General features: G+C 41.7%; 1 protein-coding gene across 1 annotated transcript in view; it reads right to left on the reverse strand.

Moving 5' to 3' along the window:
• Positions 1-12,385, reverse strand: part of ddb1 (damage-specific DNA binding protein 1) — a 149,321-nt gene that overhangs the window by 39,909 nt on the left and 97,027 nt on the right. Inside the window, exons 19-21 of the mRNA XM_068046122.1 lie at positions 9,803-9,926; positions 1,096-1,260; positions 323-417 (exon numbers count right to left, since the gene is read on the reverse strand). Coding sequence (XP_067902223.1) covers positions 323-417; positions 1,096-1,260; positions 9,803-9,926 — 384 coding nt within the window. The remainder of the gene's footprint in view (positions 1-322; positions 418-1,095; positions 1,261-9,802; positions 9,927-12,385) is intronic.

A 12,385-nucleotide genomic window follows, 5' to 3' on the forward strand; every position in this document is an offset into this window, starting at 1 on the left:
GAAAAAAAATATTAAAATACATGCAAAGTAACCCAAAGCACAGTTGCACACCCTCTAGTGTCAACAGAATGCTTAATGGGGGATTATGTGCAGCAATAAGAGCCCCATTAGGAGAAGAATAAAGAAAAATATAATGAACCACAAAACATGTCAATTTATAATATCAGTAGGGAAAAAGAACATAGATTCTTAACCCAATTTTCACAGAGACACAATAGCCTGCACCACTGAACAATTTACATTCACTAAAAGACCATTTTGAACAGGCAGACTCCCTGCCACCCCAGCAAAGAAAGGTTCTGAGAGTTATAGACTTAAGTACCGTGCTATTGATGCTTGCCAGCAACTTGCCATTGAATTCTACCATGGAATATACAGCACCTTTTACTTCTTTTTCAGCTACAGTCTGAAGTTTACCTGTTGAATTAAACAATATGCTAGTTAAAAGAATATAAATTCTGGCATTTAAAAACAAAATCCATTGAGAAGGGTGTGGATAACCTAGAGGAAAAATACTGGTTGATCCAGAGCATTCAAAAACAGGGCTGAATAAACAATCCTGTAACTGTATCTGTACTTCTGCCGACTAGTACTGGATCTATTCCAACTGTACTGGAGGAGAAAGGATAAATCAGTATAAAATCTACGGCTATGTCTGAAACAGAGATCAACAAAAATGCATTCCAGACTGGTTCTGTATTTATTCCTAAATCAGCCAATTAGAAGCATGGGGAACAATAGCATGGGTCATTACTTCCCAAAAACTTTAAATCAGCATCGTTCAGCAATGGTACATGGGGAACTCTTTGGGTCTGCACTTCACAGTCATAGCACAGATGAAATTTGATGGTTCCGAAGCGCTCAGTAATCATAGGTAGGAGTCAGAGCTGCTCAGCGATGGCACAGGAGGAACTCTGGAGCTCATTAACAATACCATTGCCTCTCCGAGTAACAGATGAACGTCACAGCCTGCACTTTTGTGGGGGGGGGATGGGGTTTGGAGACTGGAGGGGGGGGGTAAAAAAGTCAAAAAAGGGATCAGTAACTGTACTAGTCAGAAACTAATAGACAATATAAGCTTAACACGTGACCCACCGTCAGAGTACTGGAACGCAATGATTCGTCCTTGTTTTGGTTCTGCTTCTTCAGGATAAACCATTGCTGTGCCTACAATGAAGTAAGTATTGGGATCTTTGCCTAACTTGCAGGACACAATACTTAGTGCATACTCATTCTGAAGGAACTGGTGAGCATGAAGAACTGAAAACAGAAGACAAAGTCATTGTTAAAATCATAGGGGACTGAACACAACTTGGTTAAATAACAAGTCGACACAGAATAAATCAATTGAGATCCATAAAGCTGCTTGATCTCAACAAGCGCAGGAGTCATAGTGCTACAAATTGGCATTATTGCCTCTGGAGACAGAAAACAAACTTCCTGCTCAGGCTGGTCGTGTTCCTGATCACTATCCATTGAGCCCTGGTGGAAAGTGGAAATTCAGTTTGATGAGGTCAGGATCAGACCCTGTTGTGCTAATCCTCATGGTCAATACAGCCCGTTAATACTGTCTAGCCTCCCTTTGTACAGCTACACTTTCTAATCTCTTACCATTTAGGAAACACTCTGCACATCTGTTCCTCCTACCAAAGTGGACTACCTCACATTTTTCCACATTATATTCCATCTGCCACATTCTTGCCCACTCACCAAGTCTGTCCAAGTCCCCTTGAAGCCTCTTTGCATCTTCCTCACAACACACATTCCCACCTAGTTTTGTGTCATCCGTGAACTTGGAACTACTACATCTGGTTCCCACATCCAAATCATTGATATATATTGTGAACAGCTGGGGCCCGAGCACTGTTCCCTGCTGTACCCCACTAGTCACAGCCTGCCAATGCGAGAATGACCTGTTCATTCAGACTCTCTGCTTTCTGCCTGTTAACTAATCCTTAATCCATGCCAGTATATTACCTCCTATCCCATGTACTTTAATTTTGCCAACCAACCTCCTGTGGGGGGACTTTATCAAAAGCCTTTTGAAAATCCAAGTATACCACGTCCACGACTCCCCTTTATCAATTCTGTTAGTAACATCCTCAAAAAACTCCAACAGGTTCGTCAAACATGATTGCCCATTCATAAATCCATGTTAACTATGCCCAATCAGATTATTATCCAAGTGTCCATTTATCACATCCTTTAGAATAGATTCTAGTGTTTTCCCAAAGACCGATGCAAGGCTAACAGGTCTGTAATTCCCTGTTTTCGCTCTCCCTCCCTCTTAAACAGTGGGGTGGCATTTGCTACCTTCCAATCTGCAGGAAACGCTCCAGAATCTATAGAATTTCAAAGATGATCACCAATGCATCCACTATCTCCATAGCTACCTCTTTCAACACTCTGGGATGTAGAATATCAGATCCTAGGGACTTATCAACCTTTAGCCCCATTAATTTCACCAATGCAACCAATTTCTTTTAATTCCTCATTCCCCTTAATCCCTTGGATCTCTAATTCTGGGAGATTTCTTACATCTTCCTCAGTGAAGACAGACATAAATTAATAATTTAGCTTCTCTGCCATTTCTCTATTCCCCATTATAAATTCTCCTGAGTCTGCCGGTCATGGACCCACATTTGTCCTAGCCAAACGTTTCCTTTTTACGTACCTACAGAAGCTTTTATAGTCCGTTTTTATATTTTTTGCTAGCTTAAGTTCATATTCTATTCCCCCTTTATTAGTTTCTTAGTCCTCCTTTGCTGAATTCTAAAATCCTCCCAATCCTCAGGTTTACTACTATTTCTGGCAACTTTATAGACCTTTTCTTTTAATCTTATACAATCCTTAACTTCCTTTATCAACGGTTGACTGCCTTTACTTTTAGGGTTTTTGTGCCTTGAAGGAATGTATAGTTGCTGTAAACTATGTAATATTTCTTTAAAGACTATCCATTGCCGATGTACTGTCATACAATGGTATTACCACCAACATCCTGGGGGTTACCATTGACCAAAAACTGAACAGGACCAGCCATATAAGTACTGTAGCTGCAAGAGCAGGTCAGAGACTGGGAATTCTGCAGCGAGCAACTCCACTCCTGACACCCGAAAGCCTCGCCGCCATCGACAAGGCACAAGTCAGGAGTGTGATGGAATACTCTCCACTTGCCTGGATGAGTGCAGCTCCAAACAGACTCAAGAAGCTTGACGCCATCCAGTACAAAGCAGCCCACTTGACTGACACCCCATCCACCAACTTCAACATTCACTTGCTCCACCACTGATACACAATGGCAGCAGCTTGCACCATCTACAAGATGCTTTGCAGCAACTCACAAAGGCTCCATCGACAGCACCTTCCAAAACCACGACCTCTACCACCAAGAAGGACAACAGCAGCAAATGCATGGGAACACCACCACCTGCAAGTTCCCCTCCAAGCCAAACACCATCCTGACTTGGAACTATATCACCATTCCTTCACTGTCACTGGGTCAAAATCTGGAACTCCCTTTCTAACAGCACTATGGGTAGACTGCAGCGGTTCAAGAAGGTGGCTCACCATCACCTTCTCAAGGGAAATTAGGGATGGGCAATAAATGCTGGCCTCGCCCACATCCCGTGAACGAATTTAAAAAATCCAATCAGGACGGTGTGGACTCAGCTATTATTTAACTATTATTATTAGTTAAGCCTTCAAAAGAGAATTGGATAATTAGCTGGAGAGAAAAAATTTGCACGGCCACAAGGGAAAAGGTCAAGGCAGTGGGACTAGGTGAGTTGCGCTTGCAGAGAGCTAGCACTGACATGATGGGCCAAACAGCCTCCTTCTGTGCTGTAACCATTCTATGATTCTACAACATGGGAAAGCTTCTGTACAATTTCTGTTCCCTCAAAAAAATAATTCAAAGGATGCTTGAGGGAAAAGTTGTATGGGAAAATGGTCAAGCAGATTGAACAAAGTATATACCAGATCATATAACCTACTCACCCTTATACTTTGCGATAAATCCAAGCTAACATACATACATATTCAAATGAACAAGCTACTATAGTCCACTGCAGATCCCCATCATAATATAGTTAGGAAAAGGGCCACGTTATCATATTCCTTTTGCGTGGGACTGGTCTGACTCATCCCTGCACATCACCAAAGAAAACTTTCAAGAAACTTCAAGTTGAGGGATTTTTTGGTGAGTAAATTAAAACTTATAATTTTTTTAATGAATTAACAGTGCTTCACGGCCATTCCAGGGTACAGTAGCGTAGTGGTTATGTTACTGAGCTATTAATCCAGAGACCTGGATTAATAATCCAATTAAAGTTTGTTAGTCAGATTGAGAATTTAAAATTGCTTTCTAAAAATCTGGAAATCTGATACCAGCGTATCAGTAAAAAAAAAATTACCATGAAGCTGTTAAGATCGCAGTTAAAAACTCAACTGATTCACTAATGTTCTTTAGGGAAGAAAACGTGCCATCCTTACCCAGTCTGGCCAATATGTGACTCCAGTCCCACATCAATGTGGTTGACATATCTGAAGTAGCTTAACAAGCCACTTTTACCAAACGTGCTGCCAGTGGTTCATTAAGAAGGCCCACCACCACCTTATCAAGGCCACTAGGGAAAGGCATTAAATACTGGCCTTCCAAGAAACAGCCACATTCCAAGAATTAAAACTGAATCTTCACATGGTGAACACTTCTGCCGTATAGAATTCAATCTCACTGCTGTGCTGCAGAAATGAGTGAGCTACAATACAGGGAATTAGCTGCAAATACAGGCCTCCACACAGACTTTGACACCTCAAATCAAAATTAATCTTTCATGTTGCAGATGTTTACCATTAGATGTTGACAACCTTCTTTCAGGAATATACTCGGATGAATCAACCATTACAGATAATGACACTGGCATAGTGGGAAACTTGCATTACTACTTTACAAATAGGTTATTTGAAGCATTAAGCCAAACAATGTTGACCTGATGAGAGTTGGCAACGTGAGTTGAGGTAAATTCTCCTTTGATAGTTGCAGTTAGCTCCAAAAGCCTTGTGTATTGCTTACATTTTGGTCCTCAAAACAATGACAAGAGTTACTTTCCAAAGCAGTTAACAGAACTAATTTTCATATTAATAGGTATATTATAAAACGTTATATGAAGCAGGAGACAGCTTTGCTACCCCTTGGGTGTATATAGCTGTACTCCTGTTTGGCACATAGTGATTGTAACTTAGGGTCCTGTGAGATGTGAATTTGCATGCTTACACTTGCTGTCTCTTTATTCTGGTGGAAAAGGGTAAAATATCAAAATGCTTGCCTGTGTTGGTGGGAGGAGGCTTGTGTGGAGCATAAACTGGTTAAGGTGAATGGCCTGTTTCTGTGCTGTAAATTCTATGCACTTAAAAACACAATGAAGCACTATCATTACATGATAATCCACTATGTTACTCAAGTTCAGTGACTGGTTGTGTTACAGTTGCTTCGAAGCGAGCATTATGGTACTAATGAGCTCAGTGAAAGCCTCTGGCTTCACATCCCCCATTGCCTTAATGCTATCCCTCACAATAATGTTTTGGGTACACTCCTTAAATGGGGTCCACTGCCTCCCCCAGTTAAACATCATCTTGGCATGCAAGTGGACGGTATTAAGGTACGGAACCTACATACAGAACTAACAGCTAACAATGTTATGCAACTTGTACAGACTGAACTCTTAAAAATGAAAAAGCACCATCCTGTTAGACCGACTTATATGAATTCCTGTGTAAACCTAATTTTGGTATTCTTGCTGCAATACAGGTTGACATGGACTTCCTAATTATATCTTTCATAACTAGCCCTATTCATGCCAAGTATTCATTACCCTGAATCTCTTATGCAAGTAATACACTGGTTCAACACCTTCTTAATGGTAAGCCTATTTAAGTTTGATAAGGATGACTTTCTTGCATGTACATGGCAGGTATCTGTCGAGCACAGCATGATTGATGGTTTACCTGAGCAAAGTTCTTGAGATCTAACATATCTTATATCCTGACTGGCCCTGCAGGTTCAGGAAACAGCAGTGATACTTTCAGTAATATCTTTCCACACTTGTCACACCATGTACTTATGGGGGAAGAGGGAGTGGTGGCGACTCCCTTCTACATATCCTTTCTCTCTATACTTCAAGCAGTGTTGGCGGTACATAGTCAACAAGGCAAATTTCCTTTGTTTCTAGCCACTATTCTACAGGAAAAATGGTTAGTAAACAGCTGTACTAGACTGTCATGTGCTACTGAAGGGATTAAATTACTGCTCAACACTGTTTAAGGATTCAGTTGATAATTTATCCTCATGTTTAGTTTAGTTTAGAGTTACAGCACTGAAACAGGCCCTTCGGCCCACCGAGTCAGTGCCGACCATCAACCACCCATTTATACTAATCCTACACTAATCCCATATTCCGACCACATCCCCACCTGTCCCTATATTCCCCTACCACCTACCTATACTAGGGGCATTTTATAATGGCCAATTAACCTATCAACCTGCAAGTCTTTGGCATGTGGGAGGAAACCGGAGCACCCGGAGGAAACCCACGCAGACACAGGGAGAACTTGCAAACTCCACACAGGCAGTACCCAGAATTGAACCCGGGTCGCTGGAGCCGAGGGGCTGCGGTGCTAACCACTGCGCCACTGTGCCGCCCCAAATTTGCCTTGTTGACTATGTACCACCAACACTGCTTGAAGTATAGAGAGAAAGGATATATAGAAGGGAGTCACCACCACTCCCTCTTCCCCCATAAGTACATGGTGTGACAAGTGTGGAAAGATATTACTGCTTCATTAGATGTTCTGCTATAGCACATAATATATGTTAAGTGTTACGAAGGTGCCTCTGTGTTTTGTTAAATATGTTTATTGAGGATTCATTTTTGAAAGATTGAAGAAATGTGAAACTTTGGTGTTTTGAAAGGGGGTCATGCAAAGAACACTTAACTTGGAAAAACAGTCCCTGGAAATGTTATTTTAAAAGGGGCATTGAGAAGTCTTGTGAGGGAAACCTTTCCAGGAAACCACCTGACCTCCAGCTCAATAAACAACAGAGAACTTTGGACATCTGGAGAAGTTCTTTACAAAGAAGTGACAGGCCAAGAATGATGGAAGTCAAAATGTTGACCTCCTGTTGTCAGTTTCGCTTTTGAATTGTTTTCAGTTAGGGTTGAACTGCATAAAAAGGAAGAGAAGTTCCAAGGAAAGAAGAGTACTTCCAAAGAGAGAAGAGAATTCCCAAGGAAGGAGAGAAGACCACAACCCAGCTCAGCTTTCCAGCAGTTCTGTAAAAGACCCCGAGAAGTCATTGTGTCAACTCATCTCGTCTCCTGTCATTGAAGAAAAGCCTGCTAAATTAATTCTCAACGCCGCCTGAAAAGAACTGTTCTGAAAGATCCCAGTGACCCGTCTATGCGTACTCGGTGGCCAGACTGTATGCCAGTTTTCAGAACACAACATATCTCATCTGCTGTTTTCTTCAAGAATGAATAAGTATTCAGCCCACGTGTCTTTTTTTGTCTGTAATAGAGCTCTTAAAAACAAAAATCCATTTATTTTTCTGGTTAACCCGTGTGTGTGTGTGTGTGCGCGCGCGCGTGTGCGTGAGGGGCTCAGGTAAAAAAAGGAACATTAGTATTTCAATCTGTGTGTTTATGCTTTACTTCATTACTGGTTATGACTTCTTTTACAATAAACTGATAGTTTTGTTGTTTATTAAAGAAACGTAGTAGGTGTGTTTTGTTCTGGGTTAAAAAAAAGCCGATGACTGACCGTATTGGTAAATGGGAAAAAATTTAAATATATGTTGTGACCCGTGGAGAAGTGGAACTAGAATAAACAGTGCCTCCTCCCACCTCGGTTGTAACACATAATTGCGGACTCTTTGTGGTATAAACCAAACGCCGACAACATACAATTGCAAGTGGAGTAATAATAATTGAAAAAGGAAAAGTAAAAAAAAAAACAGGGGTTTCTTGTATAATAGAGTAAAGACTACACCACCGGAATGTCTTTAACAGCTGCTGCGACTTTTCTGGGGATGGAGGACGGATCCCTGAGTGATTTGAGAGACTTGACCAAGGTTAAATTAAAGGAATTGGCAGAACGTTTGGTGTTGGAGTTTAAACCAGGAGCTAAGAAAGCAGACATAATTGGAGTAATAGCACACGATTTGAAATTGAAAGAAAGCAAACCAGAGGATAGTGCAGTTGAATTAGCTAAAATTTGGTTACAGACGAGGCAGCTTGAGCTTGAAAAGAAATGGGAGGAAAAAGAATTGAAAAAATTGGAACTTGAAAGAGAATTGACAATGATGAAACTTGAACTTGCGGAAAAGGAAAAGAAAAAAAGAGAAACAGAAGGAAAGGAGTTCGAACTAAACCTGATTGGTGCGTTTTATTCTGGGATAAAAATAAAGTCTATGATTGACCGTATCAGTAAGTGGGAAAAAATTTAAACATATGTCGTTTCCCGTGGAGAAGTGGAACTAGAACAGTGCACTCCTCACGCTCCAGTCGTAACAATATCAATGCTGGGATGAAGGGACAAAATGTATTGTTGCTATATTTGCTGATTACACAAAGATAGTTAGGAGAGTAAGTTGTGAAGAGGACACAAAGAGTCTGCAAAGGGATATAGATAGGTTAAGTGTGTGGGCAAAACTTGGCAGATGGAGTATAATGTGGGAAAATGTGAGGTTGCCCAACTTTGATGGGAGTAACAGAAAAGCAGAATATTTACATTGAGAGACTGCAGAACGAGGCATCCAGGTATCCTTGCACATGAATCACAAAAAGTTAGCATGCAGGTACAGCAAGTAATTAGCAAGGCACAGCAAATGGAATGCTGCCCTTTATTGCAAGGAGTATGAAAATAGGGCACTGGTGAGACCACACCTACAGTACTGTGTACAGTTTTGGTCTCCTTACTTGAGGGATATAATTCAATTGGAAGTAGTTCAGAGAAGGCTCAGTAGGCTAATACCTAGGATGAAGGGGTTGTCTTGTGTGGAAAGGTCGAGCTGGTTGGGCCTATCCTCATTGCAGTTCACAAGAATGAGTTGATCTTCTTGAAACATGTAAGATTGTGAGGGAGCTTGACAGGCTGAATTCTGAGACAATGTTTCATCACATGGGGGAAATCTAGAACTAGGGGGCAGAGTTTCAAAATAACCCTTTTAAGACGGAAATGAGGAGGAATTTTTTCTCTCAAATGTTCGTAAATTTTTGGAATTCTCTTCCCCAGACAGCAGTGAATGCTGGGTCATTGAATATATTCAAGGCTGAGTGAGACAGACTTTTCATCTACAAGGCAGTCAAGGGTTATGGGGGGCAAGCAGAAAAGTGGAGTTCAGGCCACAATCAGATCAGCCATGATCTTATTGAATAGCAGAGCCGGCTTGAGATGCCGAATTACCTATTCCTGCTCCTACTTCTTATGTTACGTCAGCTCAGTTAAATCATGGATGCCTCTAATTTCTCCTGACAAATACTTTTTTTCCTGCCAACAGAAGCATGTAACACAAGTAAATTAGTTCTGTAAAATGTTATAATGCAGATAATGAAGAAATAATGCAGAACAAGACCCTAAAACAGCTATATGCTCAAGAAATTGGCAGACACCTATGCTTCTGTAAACAACGTTAAAAAAAAAACAGAAGTGGTGGCAGCATTTGTAGTTGGTTGAGATGGAAATAAGCTTGTTGAGCCTGGTGAAACGCCAGATAAACTACTGTTTCTATTTGAAAGGTAACCTTTACCTTCAAAAGTATGTTGATCTATGATTAGTAGATTGTGGACTTCCACTTCATCCCCAAATGAGCTCTCATGCTGTGAAGTACTACTTGGGAAAAGCTTACTGGAGCTAACACTGGTAGAAAGAGCCTGAGGGGAGAAACAAGGAATAGTTCAGTAAAGCAAAACACTGACAGCAACACAGGACATTCATAGCCACAGACCTTTGCTTTCTTTAACACACTGTGAATGCTCTTTTATATTAATACTTTTGAACAATGGTATTCATTACAGCACTGGAAACATTGCAGATTGCCTCCCAAGCAATTGCGACCTTTGGGAGACTTGCTGCTGAACTTACCTCTGAACTCCATTTATGGGCCAGCTGCAGGATTCTGAATGAACTGCAATTCAGTGCCATTATTTCTTTTACTTCTTCTACAGTTAATGGTAGCAAGGGAATGTTATTCCCAGATGATGGTTACCTCAGTTTCCATTAATTAAGAGAAAGTACCCTATTTAAATATAAATACATAATACACCTATTGGTCCTCTCTTTCTCCAGGGAAGTTATTGGTTTGCGCCTGAGGATGGTCACATGTTTGAAATTAGGTGCTATCAGTTTGGAGAACTATAGGATCAGACCTGTGTCTCATCTCTCCTTGATGCACATCTTGCAGCATTGCTAAGTAGTCTTCGAACAAGACACTGAGGCGAGAGAGGAGATAGCAGGCGCTCTGACACAAATTTTCAAATCCTCTCTGGCCACAGGAGAGGTATCAGAGGATTGGAGGACAGCGAACGTGGTACCATTATTCAAGAAGGGTAGCAGGGATAAACCAGGTAATTATAGGCCTGTGAGTCTAATGTCAGTAGTAGGGAAATTATTGGAAAAAATTCTGAGAGACAGGATTAATCTCCACTTGGAGAGGCAGGGATGGATCAGGAATAGTCAGCATGGCTTTGTCAGGGGGGGATCGTGTCTAACAAATTTGATTGAATTTTTCGAGTATGTGACTAGGTGTATAGATGAGGGTAAAGCAGTTGATGTCGTCTACATGGACTTCAGTAAGGCTTTTGATAAGGTCCTGCATGGGAGATTGGTTAAGAAAGTAAGAGCCCATAGGATCCAGGGTAATTTGGCAAACTGGATCCAAAATTGGCTTACTGGAAGGAGACAGAGGGTGATGGTAGAGGGTTGCTTTTGCAAATGGAGGCCTGTGACCAGTGGGGTACCGCAGGGATCGGGGCTGGGACCCTTGCTGTTTGTAGTGTACATTAATGATTTAGACGTGAATATAGGAGGTATGATCAGTAAGTTCACAGACGACACGAAAATTGGCGATGTTGTAAACAGTGAGGAGGAAGGCCTTAGATTACAGGACAATTATAGATGGGCTGGTAAGATGGGCGGAGCTGTGGCAAATGGCGTTTAATCTTGAGAAGTGTGAGGTGATGCACTTTGGGAGGACTAACAAGGCAAGGGAATATACAATGGATGGTAGGACCCTTGGGAGTACAGAGGGACCTTGGGGTGCTTGTCCATAGATCACTGAAGGCAGCAGCACAGATAGATAAGATGGTTAGGAAGACATATGGGATACTTGCCTATATTAGCCAAGGCATAGAATATAAGAGCAGGGAGGTTATGATGGAGCTGTATAAAACGCTGGTTAGGACGCAGCTGGAATACGGTGTACAGTTCTGGTCGCCACACTATAGGAAGGATGTGATTGCAATGGAGAGGGTGCAGAGGAGATTCACCAGAATGTTGCCTGGGCTGGAACATTTCAGTTATGAAGAGAGACAGGGTAGGCTGGGGTTGTTTTACTTGGAGCGGAGAAGGCTGAGGGGGGACCTGATTGAGGTATACAAAATTATGAGGGGCATTGATAGGATAGATAAGAAACTTTTTCCCTTAGCGGAGAGGTCAATAACTAGGGGGCATAGATTTAAGGTAAGGGGCAGGAGGTTTAGTTGGGAGTTGAGGAAAAATCTTTTCACCCAGAGGGTGGTTGGAATCTGGAACACACTGCCTGAATGGATGGTAGAGACAGGAACCCTCACGACATTTTAGTATTTAGATGAGCACTTGAAACGCCATAACATCCAAGGCTACAGGCCAAGTGCGGGAAAGTGGGATTAGTTTTGGACGGGTGCTTGATGGTCAGCACAGGCACGTTGGGCCGAAGGTCCTGTTTCTGTGCTGTAAAACTCTATGATTCTACGACTGTATGATTGGGTTAGAGGCCTTGGGGAAGAAATGCTAACGAGCATCAAAAATTCATCAAGCACTTTGCATCCTTCACAAAAGGCTATGGGTGTGAGCAAGAGTACTGACACTTCAATTATATCCAGAGAATGATTTTGCTTCTTTTTAAGTTGGTTTGCTTTCATCAACTGCTCCCTCTGGTTGCAATCAGAAGCACACTGGCATTCTGACAACTCACTGAAGCTCCAAAATATTCATAGAATCATGGAAACTTAACAGTACAGGAGGAAGCCATTTGGCCTGTTCCTTGTGCTGGTTCTTTGAAAGATGCTGATTTTAATTTGTCCATAACCCTGCAGGTTCCTCATCCTCAAGTACCTGTCCAACTCTCCCTTTT

This window comes from Heterodontus francisci, chromosome 14 (genome assembly GCF_036365525.1).
Source record: "Heterodontus francisci isolate sHetFra1 chromosome 14, sHetFra1.hap1, whole genome shotgun sequence".
Taxonomy (NCBI): domain Eukaryota; kingdom Metazoa; phylum Chordata; class Chondrichthyes; order Heterodontiformes; family Heterodontidae; genus Heterodontus; species Heterodontus francisci.